Source organism: Kwoniella dendrophila, chromosome 8 (assembly GCF_036810415.1).
Source record: "Kwoniella dendrophila CBS 6074 chromosome 8, complete sequence".
NCBI lineage: Eukaryota > Fungi > Basidiomycota > Tremellomycetes > Tremellales > Cryptococcaceae > Kwoniella > Kwoniella dendrophila.
Genome location: NC_089483.1, coordinates 484,150 through 499,885, shown reverse-complemented (window position 1 = coordinate 499,885; position 15,736 = coordinate 484,150). Strand labels below are relative to the sequence as shown.

At 36.3% G+C, this 15,736-nt stretch overlaps 7 protein-coding genes across 7 annotated transcripts; 3 read left to right on the top strand and 4 right to left on the bottom strand.

Moving 5' to 3' along the window:
- Window positions 1-73: 73 nt before the first annotated feature.
- On the bottom strand, window positions 74-809 carry L201_006048 (uncharacterized protein; the record flags this gene model as incomplete). Its single annotated transcript, XM_066221773.1, has 4 exons — window positions 74-94; window positions 157-191; window positions 337-507; window positions 635-809. 4 exons carry the CDS (start codon window positions 807-809, stop codon window positions 74-76), a joined length of 402 nt encoding a protein of 133 aa, XP_066077870.1.
- A 725-nt stretch (window positions 810-1,534) lies between these two features.
- On the top strand, window positions 1,535-3,788 carry L201_006047 (nucleolar protein 58; the record flags this gene model as incomplete). Its single annotated transcript, XM_066221772.1, has 7 exons — window positions 1,535-1,653; window positions 1,766-1,968; window positions 2,054-2,322; window positions 2,379-2,460; window positions 2,522-2,916; window positions 2,990-3,559; window positions 3,639-3,788. The coding sequence occupies 7 exons, from the start codon at window positions 1,535-1,537 to the stop codon at window positions 3,786-3,788; spliced, it is 1,788 nt and encodes a 595-aa protein (XP_066077869.1).
- A 557-nt stretch (window positions 3,789-4,345) lies between these two features.
- On the top strand, window positions 4,346-5,245 carry L201_006046 (uncharacterized protein; the record flags this gene model as incomplete). Its single annotated transcript, XM_066221771.1, has 6 exons — window positions 4,346-4,445; window positions 4,560-4,666; window positions 4,747-4,775; window positions 4,915-4,975; window positions 5,048-5,091; window positions 5,191-5,245. The coding sequence occupies 6 exons, from the start codon at window positions 4,346-4,348 to the stop codon at window positions 5,243-5,245; spliced, it is 396 nt and encodes a 131-aa protein (XP_066077868.1).
- Window positions 5,246-5,570: 325 nt separating this feature from the next.
- L201_006045 (peptidyl-prolyl cis-trans isomerase D) lies at window positions 5,571-7,227 on the top strand (the record flags this gene model as incomplete). Its single annotated transcript, XM_066221770.1, has 7 exons — window positions 5,571-5,663; window positions 5,805-5,975; window positions 6,081-6,181; window positions 6,260-6,482; window positions 6,545-6,633; window positions 6,709-6,834; window positions 6,909-7,227. The coding sequence occupies 7 exons, from the start codon at window positions 5,571-5,573 to the stop codon at window positions 7,225-7,227; spliced, it is 1,122 nt and encodes a 373-aa protein (XP_066077867.1).
- A 123-nt stretch (window positions 7,228-7,350) lies between these two features.
- On the bottom strand, window positions 7,351-8,766 carry L201_006044 (uncharacterized protein; the record flags this gene model as incomplete). Its single annotated transcript, XM_066221769.1, has 7 exons — window positions 7,351-7,472; window positions 7,554-7,640; window positions 7,726-7,791; window positions 7,883-7,961; window positions 8,041-8,158; window positions 8,294-8,544; window positions 8,644-8,766. 7 exons carry the CDS (start codon window positions 8,764-8,766, stop codon window positions 7,351-7,353), a joined length of 846 nt encoding a protein of 281 aa, XP_066077866.1.
- Window positions 8,767-9,270: 504 nt separating this feature from the next.
- L201_006043 (uncharacterized protein) lies at window positions 9,271-11,132 on the bottom strand (the record flags this gene model as incomplete). Its single annotated transcript, XM_066221768.1, has 6 exons — window positions 9,271-9,650; window positions 9,713-9,768; window positions 9,831-10,069; window positions 10,141-10,694; window positions 10,774-10,927; window positions 10,998-11,132. 6 exons carry the CDS (start codon window positions 11,130-11,132, stop codon window positions 9,271-9,273), a joined length of 1,518 nt encoding a protein of 505 aa, XP_066077865.1.
- Window positions 11,133-13,409: 2,277 nt separating this feature from the next.
- On the bottom strand, window positions 13,410-15,690 carry L201_006042 (uncharacterized protein; the record flags this gene model as incomplete). Its single annotated transcript, XM_066221767.1, has 8 exons — window positions 13,410-13,676; window positions 13,777-13,833; window positions 13,920-14,230; window positions 14,308-15,120; window positions 15,187-15,260; window positions 15,318-15,453; window positions 15,518-15,545; window positions 15,604-15,690. The coding sequence occupies 8 exons, from the start codon at window positions 15,688-15,690 to the stop codon at window positions 13,410-13,412; spliced, it is 1,773 nt and encodes a 590-aa protein (XP_066077864.1).
- Window positions 15,691-15,736: the final 46 nt, after the last annotated feature.

The window sequence follows — 15,736 nt, the reverse complement described above, 5'->3', positions numbered from 1 at the left end:
GAAAAGATGACGAAAAAAAGGAATCAGCAAATATACGCATCCGTATATATAGCTATAAATCAATGATGGTAGTTCACTTACGTCCTGCAGTGTTCTGGTTACTCCATCTTTAGTATATGGTTCTCCAAGCCTGTTGGGCGTGGAAGAGGGCCAGACCTCGCCCATTTGTAAATCAATTTCTTCTTCTTCGGCTATTTGCCATGAGATGATAGGGATGTGTAGCAGTGAATTAGACGAAGAGGAAAGGAGGGTATGAATTCACACAAGGACGATCAATTAGTTTCCATGAATTTTGGTTGTTCGGACAAGAGATGACCGATCAAACAATTTGCTTACCCGAGAGATATTCCTCTTCTAATTTAGCTAATTCCTCTTCGATATCAGGTTCCTCTTCACCTTCGTAATATTCGTCGTCGTATGAGAATGCTCCTGATTCCGCAGTAGCTTGAGAACCGTAGGATGGCCGGGAGTTTGGTTGTACAGTAGTATTCAAAGGTGATTTTGGTTCTGTACAAAAATTGTTAATTAGCATGTGTGCAGTGACTGTATCTCGAGATTGGTTTGATCATGAGAATGACAAACCAAAAAATGGCAAAATAGCGAAAGGATTTTCATTATATGTGTGCATACTCACGTTTATGACAATGACTTGGCCTGGAAAGCCGAAGGGGATGCTTCTTGTTCAACCTAGTACGATGATTCGAATGATTACCAATCGTTCCTCTTTCTAAGTTTTGAGTTGTTGATGTTGTGGTCGATGTCGATGTCAATGACGTCTTATTTTGATTCTGTTGAAACGTCACCACCATAGGCTAAACTTTATTCTGAAGATGATACACAAGCGCGAAAGCAGAAGCGACGATCAATATGCAATACACAAAGACAGTAGTGTATGGTTTTGTATAATGATGAGAAGCTTACTCGTCGTTGTATATGTCCTATGATAATCATGATTCTTTGATCATCTATCCATCCCATCAATCATGAATTATATTGTGTTCATCTGATATTATCAACGCTTGCGTGAATATGAATGCGGGATGCGGGGGCGGTGATGTCCGAAACGATACCTCTTGGGTCGGAGATCTGCGAAGAGTCCGCCTGAGCAGCATGATGTGGAATATTTGATATAAGGGTAATTCAGGTACAGAGAGCTGAAAGAATTATTTCAAAAGTGATAAGGAATTATGGACCTCTTAATTTGAATTTCAGATTTAAAGTCTTGAAAAAACCTTGCAGACCTTGCAGCAGTGAAATTGTCAACGGCGGATTCAACATTTTTGTGGATATACGATTTGGGATTTATCACTGGAGTATACAATTCACCCTACTTCTACATAGTCATCATCTTACGAAAAAGGTGTGTATCCTTCAACACCAATCGGCCTATCGATACTGCCAAATACCTCAAAAGAAAGATTGGAAGGGAAAAAAAAAGGTTGGACAATCAAAGAAAATCATCAATCCAATCTATCAAACGGAAGGCTACTTTAATATTCTCAACTTCACCTTAACCACATAGCCTACACACAACATGTTAGTTCTTACCGAAACTTCAGTCGGTTTCGTAGTCTTCAAACTTAGTAGTGATGCCAAGATTGACTCGAAAGATTTATGGAAGGAATTTGAAACACCTGAAGGAGCCAATAAAGCGTAAGTGGGAGCTATCATTCAGTACCAACAACGCCTCGAGGCTTCTTCATGCTCGAAAGTTGTGTCTACCCCCCGTGTACCTTCCATCTAACCTTGATCACAACTTTTACAGTCTAAAAGTACAAGCTATTCAACGATTCACATCTACTGCTTCTGCCGTAGAGGATCTTACAGCTATACAAGAAGGTAGATTAACCGATTCATTATCGAAATTCTTGGTAGATGCTGCTGGTGGAGCTGGTGATGCGGATGGAGAGAAAAAGAAAAAGAAGAAGAAGTTGGAGGATATGTTGGTTGTTTCTGATCCTAAGCTTGGTATGTTGAAATCTAGTCTATGAGTTTAATTGTACATATGTGTTAAATCCTATACTAAACGAGATATGGTATACCTCATCAATAGCTTCAACAATTCAAAAACAACTTTCAATCCCTGTTCTTTCCGATTCATCAACTCAAGATCTATATAGAGGTATTAGACAACAACTTGCTTCTTTACTTGGTGGTGTAGATCAAAAAGATCTCAACACAATGTCTTTAGGTTTAGGTCACTCTCTTTCTAGATTCAAGCTCAAATTCTCAACAGATAAAGTAGATACTATGGTTATTCAAGCTATTGCTTTATTAGATGATTTAGATAAAGAAATTAACATTTACTCAATGAGAGTAAAGGTGAGTACTAACTCAACTGTGTTCTTGGGTGATCAGAACTGATCCCCCATATCTAGGAATGGTACGGTTGGCATTTCCCTGAAATGGCTAAAATCATCGTAGATAACCTTGCTTACGCTCGAGTTGTGAAAGCTATGGGTAAGCTGGGCTTTTTTTCTGCAGGTAATCGATAGACAGCTAATGACTTTATAAATTGCAGGTTTCCGAACTAACGCATCATCAACTTCATTCGAATTAATCCTTCCAGAAGATCTTGAAGCTACAATCAAAGCTGCAGCTGAACTATCTATGGGTACAGAAATATCTGATTCTGATATGACACATATTCATTCATTATGTGATCAAGTAATCTCAATCACAGAATACCGAACTCAATTATCAGAATATCTTAGAAATCGAATGCAAGCTATTGCACCAAATCTTACTGCTTTAGTTGGTGAATTAGTTGGAGCTAGATTGATTTCACATGCAGGTTCATTAATGAATTTAGCTAAACATCCTGCATCAACTGTGCAAATTCTTGGTGCTGAAAAGGCTTTATTCAGAGCTTTAAAAACAAAGCATGATACTCCTAAATATGGTTTGATCTATCATGTAAGTTTAGCTTATACAATAATAATTATTCTGTATCTGTAACTGGAAGCTGATTTACGATACGTTGAATCAGGCATCACTTATTGGTCAAGCACCACAAAAATTAAAAGGTAAAATGGCAAGAATGGTAGCTACAAAAGCAGCATTATCAATTCGTGTGGATGCATTATCTGATGCAGAATCAAGATCAGATGCTACATCAGCTGAAGTTGGAATAACGAATAGGGTTAAACTTGAATCTAGATTAAGAGCATTAGAACATCAAGCAGGTATACAATCAGTTAGAAAAGTAACATCTGGTGTAAATGGTAGACAACAACCTAAATTCGAGCTAAACGCAAATGGTTCTGGATCATACAACAATCAAACAGATAATTTACCTTTAGATAGTGTAAATGGTATGTTACCTACACAACCTGAACAAGCAGTTAAAAATGCTGTTGAAGCTGTTTTAGAAGTTAAAGAAGAAAAACGTGCAGAAAAGAATATGGATGATGCAGAAATCAATAAAAAAGATAAGAAGAAGAAGAGAAAATCTGAAGCTGCTGTTGGTGATATTACAATGGATGATGCAGCAGATGAAAGTATGGTTGTAGGTGAAACTAAAGAAGAAAGAAAAGCAAGAAAAGAAGCTAAGAAAGCTGTAAGTTGACAAATTGCTGATATTTGAAAAAAATTGCTCGAAAGACGTAAACTGACAGTCTATTTGTTCTGGTTAATAGGCTAAAGCAGCTAAGAAGGAAGAAAATGGAGATTCTGAAAAGAAATCTAAAAAGAGAAGAGCAGATGAATCTGAAGTTGGAGATGTAAGCGTTGTTGTAGATGGTGAAAAGAAAAAGAAGAAGAAGAAGAGAGATTCTGAAGCTGCTTAAGTCTATTATGATCTCTTTTTCTTGATTACTTTTATTACTATTATTATCATCTTGATATGTCTTATTTTCATATACTTATCATTACATCTTCATACATATTTTCCATATAGCATTGTTTTTTCCCTCTTCTATCTTTGTTCGTTTTCACCATTTTATTTCAATTCTTTCTTGATTCAAGGGAATATGAATGTATACACTTATACCCCAGACCAAAGGATGCATGCTATTGTGATCTATCACATTGCAGAACAGCATCGTGTATGACTGATTGTCTGTCATAAACAGGTATCGTAAATACAGTCTCGGTCTGAAGCATTCTGTGTCCTATCATTAATGCGGTATGGTGAGAATCTTGATAACCGACGCTTATTTGACCGAAGTGTTTATCTTGATAAATATGTTGTATCAGCCTTGATCCTCATAGAACATATATGTATGACTTTCTTGAACGAAGCGTCAATCTTTTAGATCCGATATCTCATATCACAGTCATATACAGTTTTACGAAGCTTGCAATTGGTAACATCCGCAACAGAACTCTGATATAGATCATAAAGATGGCTTCTTCAAGTAAAGCCGGTAATAAGCTACAGATACAAATATTTCAAGGAGTAAATTCACTTCCTTTGGTAAATACGAAACCTGGTGCATGGGTCTGTAAGTGATTTGTTTATATCATCAAGTGATATAGGATATCAAATCTGAGCGGATTACAAGAGCATCAAAAGGTATATTGATATACTTGTAATTTGTAATTAAAAAAAACAATAGGCGATTTAGGTTCAGCGGAAATAAGCGATAATCCATATACAGGAGGTATTTTCGTTAAAGATGAATTAGCTGAAGATTTGGATAGTGATAGTTTTCCTGTGAATGAGGTAAGCCGTTTGCTCCATCTGCATTTCCTTCATGCTCGAAGAAGGCAATTAATGCTGCTATATGGGATATCATGAAATAGTGGAAATATATCTTGGAAGGCGAATGGCAGTAAGTTAAGAATCTGTTCAGTGACATAATCTTACATTACCCCCTGCTTGAGCTTTTTCCTATTCCATCTTGGTCGTAATTTGGAGTTCGTCTGTGTAACACTATTGAAAAAGATATCAAATTGACTGGAATTATATAGTATGATACAGAATGGTAAAAAATTAATAGCTAAACCTGGAGATGTAGTCTTTGTACCAAAAGTAAGTTGAGGAACACAAACGAATCTGCTTTCTGCTTCCATCAAGCTTATACACGATCGTTCTTTCTACCAGGGCGCAGCCTTTTTATCTCTGAAGAATCCATTTAAAGCTTTCTTGTGAGTTTCTCAATTTCTCTTAGCCATATTATAACACCTGTATAGACAACCAAGAAAAAGTCGCGAGGACTGATTTTTATCCGAATGGCTTTCAAACAGCGTAACCAATCGTGGTGGTGTAGATCATAAGCCATATGTCAAAGCGAAGTTATAAATACTGCAATTTATTATACACTTGTATCTTTCTCAGTTTCCTAATAATCTGTATTGCATCTCTCTTATGTTCTCTGCATGCATAATGTTTAGGTACCAATATATACTTCTTGCAAGGATTATTCTCACTTCTAAAATGAGAGCTGAAAGTGGAGGTAATCTTGTCATGGAGACCCCAAATTGACTAGAAATTGCTCGAAACCCATAACATGCAGTATTATTTTACGAAGAATATATATAGTTCAATATTCTTCCTTTTGCTATCTCACTCCTCAACTCTACTAGAAGCTTATTGACCTACTCAAGAATTCGCACCGTCATTCAAAATGCCTAACACCATCACCTACTTTGACATCACCATTGGTGGATCTCCAGCTGGTCGATTGAGTTTCGAGTTATTTGATGATGTTGTGCCAAAGGTGAGTTGATTGATTCTCCGTATGTCTGTCCTTGCAATGAAGGTGAACGGTTATAGCACGCTGCATACTAGTTCCATCAATGATCAAGTAGTCTTTACTTCCGTATATTGATTTGCTGATGAGAAAGAGCGCAATTTATAGACAGCCGATAACTTTAAACATCTTTGTTTAGGAGATAAAACAAATTCATCAGGACGAAAATTAGCTTATGAAGGTTCAATTTTCCATCGATGTATAAAAAGTTTCATGCTTCAAGGTGGTGATTTTACCAATGGTAATGGTACAGGTGGTGAATCAATTTATGGAGAGAAAGTAAGTTTAATTCAATTCTTAGCTCAAACATTAAATGAGCTTTTTTCAAATTTATGATAATACGAATGGACAGCTCATATTCTTTCTTTCCATCCATTTGAATAGTTTGAAGATGAGAATTTCGAATTAAAACATGAAAAACCAATGTTACTTTCAATGGCTAATGCTGGACCAAACACAAATGGATCTCAATTCTTCATTACAACGTGAGTCGCTGAAATTCACAACGCATACAACTGTTTTTTTTTCTATGTCTGACAGATTAAAACACTACATAATTTTAGCGTACCTACACCTCATCTTGATGGTAAACATGTAGTATTTGGACGAGTTCGATCGAACAAAGGACTCGTAAGAAGAATTGAAGCTTTACCAACATCCTCTGATAAACCAAATGAAGAAGTCAAAATTGCTTCTGCAGGTGTATTGAGTCCAGAAGATATTGCTAAAGAAGATGAAGAGAGAAAGAAAGCTCAAGAAGCAAGTGGAGGTGATGATATTTGGGAGGTAAGTTTCTTTTTTGTTTAATTAATTTGCCGAATACTAACAATGACAAAATCTGTTCGCAGGATTACCCACAAGATGAAGAAGGTATTGATGCTGAAAAAGCAGATGAAGCTTTAAGCGTAGCTTTAAAATTAAAAGATGTCGGTACAAAGTGAGTCTATCAGCTTTTCCAAACGCATCAAGCATGACATAATACCTACTAACAAGAGCTTCAATATTTAATTAGAGAATTCAAAGCTGGACAATTCGCCGCAGCACTTGATAAATACCAAAAAGCTTTAAGATATCTTGATGTTCATCCTGTTTTACCTGACGATGCACCCAAAGAACAAGTAGAAGGATTCCGAACAGCGTGAGTGGTATTAAATGCTATCAGCCTGCCAGTTAATTTTACTGATTGACTTTGGTTCTTTTCCCTCTATTTAGCCGAATTCCATTATTAACCAACGCAGCATTAGCAGCATTAAAATGTACACCACCTGCAGCAACATTAGCAATGATTTTGACTACAAGAGCATTATCAATTGATAATTTAACATCATCAGAAAAAGGTAAAGCATTATATAGAAGAGCTTTAGCTGAAATTCAAAAGAAACAAGATGAAGAAGCTGAAAAAGATTTAAGACAAGCTCTGGAATACGTTCCAGGAGATGCAGGTATTTTGAAAACTTTGAAAGAAGTTGAAGTGAAAAGAAAAGAAAGAAGAGATAAAGAAAGAAAAGCTTTCTCCAAAATGTTTGGTTAATTGGTAATTTAATCAAAGTATATGTTACATTGGTTTTCGAGATCGTGTAACATCTATTCACGCATTGCCATGTAATGCATAATATACACAGCTATCAATATCAAGGATCTAATTCTTCATGCCCTACTCATCCCTACTTCGTTCCTCTTTATCGGCGGCATCTTCTAAAGCTCGCTTAGCGATCATAGCCAAAACTTCAGGTTTATCTGCGAATTCTATTAATCTCAATCGTAAAGCATAACAAACTGATCAATTCGCGGATCATACATTCTCGTCAGCTCGCAGGTTTTTATATAGTGATTGCCACAGAATAGAAGACTACTCACCTTTTTCGATCTTTTCAAGTGAACGAGTGGTTTCTTCTTGTTTTTTGGATAATTTGTACAACATTTGAGGTGATATACCATCGAAATCTATGGACAATAGATACAGATGCAATTAGCATACATACCAAATGTAAGACCATATTTCCCGTAGCTTTATAGGAGCAAAACTTACGTGCTTTAACTGTACGAACAAAATCACATACTTCTAGAGGTGTTTGATGGTCACCCGTACTTAATGCTATATATGATAGTGATGACATTTACAACATCAGCTTATTCAGTTACCAGTATATATACAATACAGCTGATCAAATATAAAATTTACTCGCCATTTGTAGCATATCTCATTAATTCTCCCGTTAAATCTGACATTCCTAGAATATAATCTTCAGGTGTTACTATCACTAGCTATATATCGTTGGATATATCGCCAAAATCAGTTAACAATTCTGTGTGAGCTGGTAGAGATTAGTGATTGTTTACTTACAGGATCTCCATCTTCATCCGACAAAGACTTTTGTACTACTTTTAAAGGTATTAAGGATTTATTTTCAAGATAATACAAAAACGATAGAGCTTCTATATACTCTTCTAAACCTGGTGAGCTTTTAACAAAAGATGGCAGTCAGTATCGTCTTCCAACAGATCACAAGTTGTTTACTTCAAGAGCTCGGTGATGGAATTCCTCAAAACACCCAAAATCTTTTATCCAAAAGTTGATGTTTCATGGAGAAACTCACACTTGTCTATTCCATCTCCAAAAACCTTGTTTAGCTTCTTCTGAAGTCCCACTACCTATAGTATTCAATTCATCTTTAATTTTCTTAAAATTTATCCAAATTTCTCTTTCTTTCAATCTACCTTCTTTTAAACATTTTTCTTTCAAATTTGTTGATAAAGAAGTTGCATTTCTATGTAGATGAAATATTAATTTTTTTGATAATTGTGTAATTGATCTTGATATTATAATTAATTTTTCTCTTCTTTCGTTCTATTATATATAACATGACATATGCATTAATTCTCATAAGTACATATCGTATTCATTGGGCGACAGATCAAGATCATGAAATTGAATTTTATCACTTACATCTGCATCTAATTCAGATCTGTAAGCTTCAAAAGTACTCATTAAATGTTGCTTTCTATTGAAACTTCCACTAGTTGAAGATTCAGCTATATCAGAAGGCATTAAGATATCTACATCTGCCATTTTGTTTGTACGTTCTTGAGATATTTTGCGTGAACTTGGAGACGGTGGATCTAATGTACGAGTAGACATATGGATGCGGGTGGAAACTCAACTAGCTAACTGCTCTAAATCTCGTTCTTAGCATGAACAGTTAACCATAATAATGGCAATCCAATATCATCGATTAACAGAAATATCTTTATCGTCACACAGCACCTCCACCTTGATAATTTTGTAATCTCTTTACCTTTTAATCCTAATCAAGACAGCCATACATTACAAAGTATTCGTAATTGATCAAATTAGAAGTTGTAAATGTGCTGAATTGATGATAAACGAACGATCGTTATCACTATCGAAGAATGCATATATATATATACTCTATCAATACTTTCATCATACACATCATACAAAAATCACCGCAAGAACGCCCAATAATCCATATCCGATATGGTATATCATCTAACAAATACCCTTTGTTGATGAATATCGTAACCCGAGATACCATCTATATGGAACGCTGATTTATCGTTCATATCTATAAAGAGGAGATAAATCACCCATTTCTTCAAGTTCTTCATGTGTATATTTAGCGTGGATTTCATCTTCAGACATTTGATCTCTCTTTTTATTGATTCTTCCACAATATAACCAATATAGTGATGGTACAACAACATTACCGAAACCCATACAGCCTAAAGATACACCGAAACCAGTTGGATAACCTGGAGCTTCTTTTGCTAAATAAATATATGAACCTGGAATACCACCAATAGCAGCAAATAAGAATACAATTGAAATTGCTGCTGCTCTCTTTGTTTGACCTGCAGTGTTTAATCCTGCCCATACTGTTAAGGCTGGTGTAAGACAGTATAAACCACCTGCTGCAATACATGTACCGACGTCTACATGAAAGTATAAATCAGTAAAGGCCATGAAATGTTAGGAAAGATCATGATTAACTTACAGGATAAAGCTACAAGATGCTTGTGTTTTACTGTCAATACACAAATGAGTACACCGCTATGAGAAATGGAGAGTTAGCTTGATATTCAAAGATTCAACGTGATCAAATCTAGACTCACAAGAAACCAATAATGGAGGGGAAAACAACAGTAGCAGCACGCATTCTGTATCTATCTGAGAATAAACCAGATGCTACCACACAGAAGGCAGCGAAGATATATGGTGGAGCAGATAAAGCTTGAGCGTTTGCAGCTGTGAAACCCATATTCTTAACAATTGTTGGAAGTGATAAAGAGAAACCGTATAATGCGATTGTGTTACAGATGAAACAGAAGGACAAGATCCATACGTGAGAGGACTACCAGATAAAATTGTTAGCTTGAAATGATCTTTTTTAAGGGAGAAATTCTACTTTATTTGGAAACTCACTTTGAACACTTTGACGACGTCTTTTAATGAGAATTCATCTTTTGCGCCCATTTTACCACCACCATACATGAATTTAGATCTTAACAATAAAAATCTTTTTTCTTTATCTGATAACCAACCTTTTGTTTTTTGTGGAGTTTCTTGTAAAGTGAATAAAGCAATTAAACCAATGACAAAAGAAAAACCACCTTCAATCGTATAAATATATCTCCAACCTCTCCAACCATGTTTACCATCTAATTGACCAATACCATATGCTAATAAACCTGAAACAGCACCAGAAATTACACCACCTAAATAGTAAAATGTTGTTCTACTATGAATTTGCGCAGGTGTATACCAAGTTGTTAATGTATATGTACATCCAGGATACATACCAGCTTCAAATAAACCTAATAATAATCTTAATGCAAACCATTGTGCTCTGTTATGTGCGTTACCTGCACCAACTAAACATGCTCCTACACCCATTAATAAAACTGGTAATACTTTTTTAGGTCCAAATTTTTTAACTAATATATTTGATGGTAATCCACCAAAACCAAATGTAATAACTATAAATTCATGAATTGAAGCGATTTGATCAGTATTTTCGATTGCTTCTGTACGAAAAGTATGTTACGAAATACTTACACAATAATGATAAACCGGTATTCCAATCGGTATTACTTAAGTGTGTATCTGTTTGAGCACCAAATAATCTTGCATTACCTACATTACCTCTATCAATATAGGATAACATGTAAATGAAGATCAATTGCGGAACGACTCGTATATCGATTTTACGCTATTTCATTATCAAATGTTTAATTAGCTCAAGATCATTGACAAAGTCAGGAGTTCTCAGTCAGGCCTACTGTTAGCTTTTTCAAAGCATCGCCAGAGAATTCTTCGTTCAATTGTAAATATTCATGGTATTCATGATCGACTTCAGTTGTTGCGACATCTTGAGGATATTTCTCATCTTTGCCTTCGTATTCTGAGGCGGACATCTTGTCAAAACTGTTTTATGAACAAGATGGCGAGTGTGACAAGGAACAAAGTAGAACTTGTCTTTCTTGATTGTTGTAACGCCAAGTGTATATATATCTCATGTAGGATATGCTCCAATCTCTAAAGATGATACATGATAAGCTTTTATTCATGATTTAAAAACATTTATTGTTATGACACTACTGTACATATATCAATTAACCCGCGGGCAAAATGAGGAGTCTCAGTCTGGGGTATCCCCGCGGGCAAATAATGTTTGTTGAGCATTCCTTGGCTTTCATGCCTTTGATAAAACGTTAAATCGAAGATAAGGGGGTTGAAAAATTCATGTTCTCATGTGATTGACAATAATACAATAGTAATTCTGGTATACCTTGACAAAGAGTCTTTACTACTACTTCCGGTCCGGAAAAGACCCATTATTGAATTGTTCAAAAAGGGTTATGAATATCGGATTCGGGGTTAATCAAATCGAATCGAAAATCGAATTTTACGCGCGCAGTAATGATCTTTCAAGTTTTATATGAGTTAGTTGTTCGGATTCTAGATAAGCTGCAGCGGAACTCTTACAGACGAACTCCCTGATCAGGGTTTGGAAGAGCAGTTGTACCAGTACCAGAAAAAATGCAGCAACGGAATAACCGAGGGAGAAATAGATACAAACGATTGATCTGGTGGTCGAATCAAATTTGGTATTTACGATATGTCCTTTCGGGTTGATTATGTATTTTTGAGTTGGCGCTTGTTAATTAAAGGCGGTAATTGCAGTGATTCGCTGGGTGTTATGCACTCTGTACCTGGCTGATTGGATTTGTGACCTTCTTTTCATCCTCTAAGCCCCCTCTAGGACAGCAGGACATGAACAGTAACAGAAGGTCAAGCGGTCTTTATAAAGGGTCAAAAGGGATTCACATATCTGCTACCAAAAAAGACATACAACATTCAGGTGGGCTTCCAAGGATGTATGTATATACGGTTCACACCGATGTCATTATTTTCCAGAAAGCTAAATTAAAGCAAATAATCGGGATCTTCTGCATCTCGTTTTTAACGTTATCAATAAGCTTGAAATAGCAAAACGACGATAAACACATATTTTTCGCTTACGTTGACGTTTTGTACCAGATTTTATGATAGCCGATTGCCCTCGGTTTTCGGGTTGAATTTTGTATACCAGCTGATATGTTCCATTTTTCTTATAGGTTGAAAGAGTCTCAACCAACAAGCATAAATACTTTTATATCCTCCACCTGGGATATAGAAGGTAAACAAACTCCCGTTGTGACCCATGCCCGCATACTCGTGGTGTAAATTCGATATTCATCATGCTTTTGCTCTTCGTTTATACGTTAATCTGTCCGTTGTTGTGTGCTGAATTGACAGCGCGGTCAAGTCCTACAATAGTATTCTTGGAGTGGCTCCAGGGGTTATCTGACAATCCTCTGGTGTTGGATGTTCGGAGCATTCAGGTCATTTGCGATGTACTTCAGTAGAGTACCCATGTTTATTCTCGACACCGAATACTCTGACGTCGACGGTGCTATATAAGTATGATGACCACTGTGTTAGTACTCCTTCGGAACTTACGACCGCCTGACACCTGAAATATACCGATCTATCTCAGTCAGTATATGGTTGTGAAGAGACAGCCTTCTTGTCAGACACCATCGATGTCTATGAAGTGAAGAATAATTCAAGCTCCGATACGCGACTGCCTTTTGATCGATGTCATAAATACACTTCAGACATGGAGCTACATTTCTGTTTGTTGCTGATGCCATCCGTTTCCAGCAGCAGGTTAGGCCTGTTACTAGTCCAATCATCTTGAAAGCTTCTCCCTAATCAAACAGATTATTGATGTTCTTCACGGAATCTGAATCTCAGCGTGGGTTTAGGCTACAACTCTCATATTGTGTGATATAAGAAGATCATCATCTAGGACGAGTACAACAGATGGCAGAGAACGACCAACTGCCTATATAACGCTTCGAGTCTTGCAGGAACAGAAGGGATCATAAGAAGATTCAAGCAGCAGATGCATTCAAGTGATGTCCAGTCAATCATAGCATCTTGCTCTTGCACATATTGTTTTCACGACTGCAATATGTTATATTCCTTTGTGACCTACTTCTTGGTTGAACCCTTAGCCGTCTAAATACAAAATAAATCTAAGCCATAAAGCATTAAGCTTTCGCATGCTCCCTTCAGGCTACTCATTTGGTTATCTGCCTTATTTGATCTTTCTAGTATGATTATATGATACAAGATAAACATGATCACTCAGCTAACAATCCAGTAGTTTCATCTTCCCTTCCTATTGAACGTATTTTATCTTCACTCCATATTTTGGCGTCTTCTTTACCTTTTCTGATACTAACTTGTAATAAGACAGGTATGGGTATAACCAGCATGAACAATAGGAAGATGAAACCAAATCTCAAATTTCCAGTAAAATCAGCTATTAAACCTACTATAGCTGGACCGATAAATGAAGCTGATTTATCGGTGAAAGCGAATAGAGAGAAGAATGTTGATTCGTGACCCTACGAACAAGCACAAGTGAACAGGTGAAGTTAGCCGTCACATTGGCATAACTCTACAGTGGCGCACAGGCAAAGTCAATGAAGAAAAGTCTTGACTTACAGGTGGAATCAGTTCAGTGTAAACTGCTCTTGAATAACTTAAGAATGGTCCAAATACCTATTAAGATGTTAAAACCGTCAATGTAAGATCCCCTGCTGTCCTGCTTGTATTGACGGGGACAGATCAAAGTAGGAAGGACATACAAGACCAAACCAAATTGCTAAAAAATACATTTCATATTCTGATCTTAAACCGCCAAAAGGTAATATTAGACCTAAACAAGTATATGTAGGAATTAAAGATGCTGCTAGAACAGTATACAACAAAACCTTGAAATTGGTTATCGGTTTGTTGGAATTTTTTGAGGATAAAGAATGTTGTAATTTTGGTACTAGAATTGACGAGATTACCGCAGATAATTGAACTAAAATTCCAATCAAAATGATTTTTGATGCTGACATTGATAATACTGATGAAGCGAATAAGATCGCTGAATATGTTGCGGTGTGAAATCCTGACGAGGACAAACATCACAAAACTCAAGGTCAATTTGGGTGGACTGAGCTTGCAGAGAATAGCATTATAACTTACCATCAGAAAGAAACATCCAAGCAATTAAGAAAGTGTATAAATTTGGTAATTTTCTAATTTCGTTTGGTTTTAACATATGCCCAATTCTTTTCCAAGCTTCTTTAAAACCGAATTTTTCCTTGACAGTGGACGTGTCCTCACTAATTTCATTTAGACTCGACGATGATCCAGAAGGTAAACCTATCCAAGAAGGAATCGTAAATATAGCCCACCATATACCACTTAAACCAATAGCTAATCTTAATGAAAATGTTGTACCGTTCAATAGTAAGACAGGTATTAATAATAAAGTTAAAACTGATACACCTGAAAAGAATCCTAGTGCAGTTCCTGTAGAAGATAATCTTGATATTGTCAATGATAACAAAGTTTCATAATGCGTTCTTGATCCTAAAGGTGATATCCCACTTGATGACAATGGGTCTGGATCTGATTCAGCTAGATCTGTAGTAGAAATTGCTCTAACCGCTATGCCTAATCCATTGGGTATCACATTTTCACCTTCTTCATCTATACTTGCTCTTCTATATCCTACCGTATCATCATCATCTTGTGAATTTTCAGATGACTCAGATATGATTGGTACTGATTCTTTAAAAGCTTTCTTTACATCTTCATCTTCCCTTGCTAAAATCGGTAAAAATGCATTACTGCATACTATACTTGTAGCATATGCTGTATTTCCTATGATAAATAGTAAAGCAGCGATGAGTGGGAGTGAAACGCTTGGTGTAGAAGGGAAGAAAAGGAATAGAATAGCTGAAATGGAACCACTATATGCGAATATGATCAAAAGTCGTTTTCGCCAATATGCTAAACTCGAAGGAGGAGGTCAATTAGTGCATTATAAAATTGGGAAGTACAGCGAAGACAACTTACCTGAATCTGCTAACGGACCAATAGATATGATACATATAGCTTGTATCGCAACGGCTATGGATTTTACATACATACTACCCAGATCTCGTAAGTTCGATATCTAGCACAATCACTAGGATAGAAACACTCACCTAAAAGACGCAGTATCAACCCATGTTCCCAGTATCTTGGCCTTACAGATCCTTTCTAGCCCATCCGCAGCGGAGTTGCTAATAGAACAAGGCTCTATATATTCTGGAGCATAATAACCAATTTCTCTACCTAGTTCTATATATGCGAATAACATGTTAGGGGTTCTATAATCAGAAAATTCAAGGTAATCTGTACCCACGTTCTAAGGTTATAGGTAAGAAGATAGCCTATACATCACAGATGAATACTTAGTAATAATATTTTCGAATGCTCTGAGCTACTTACTAATCCGCAAGCAGAGAATACCTCAGCAGCTAAAGCGTACGAAAACCACGCTCTAACGTGTGGTGAAGGGAATTTTGATCTTGTCATGTTACTGTGCTTGATACGCTCTATCATATCAAGTCTTGCAGTCAAA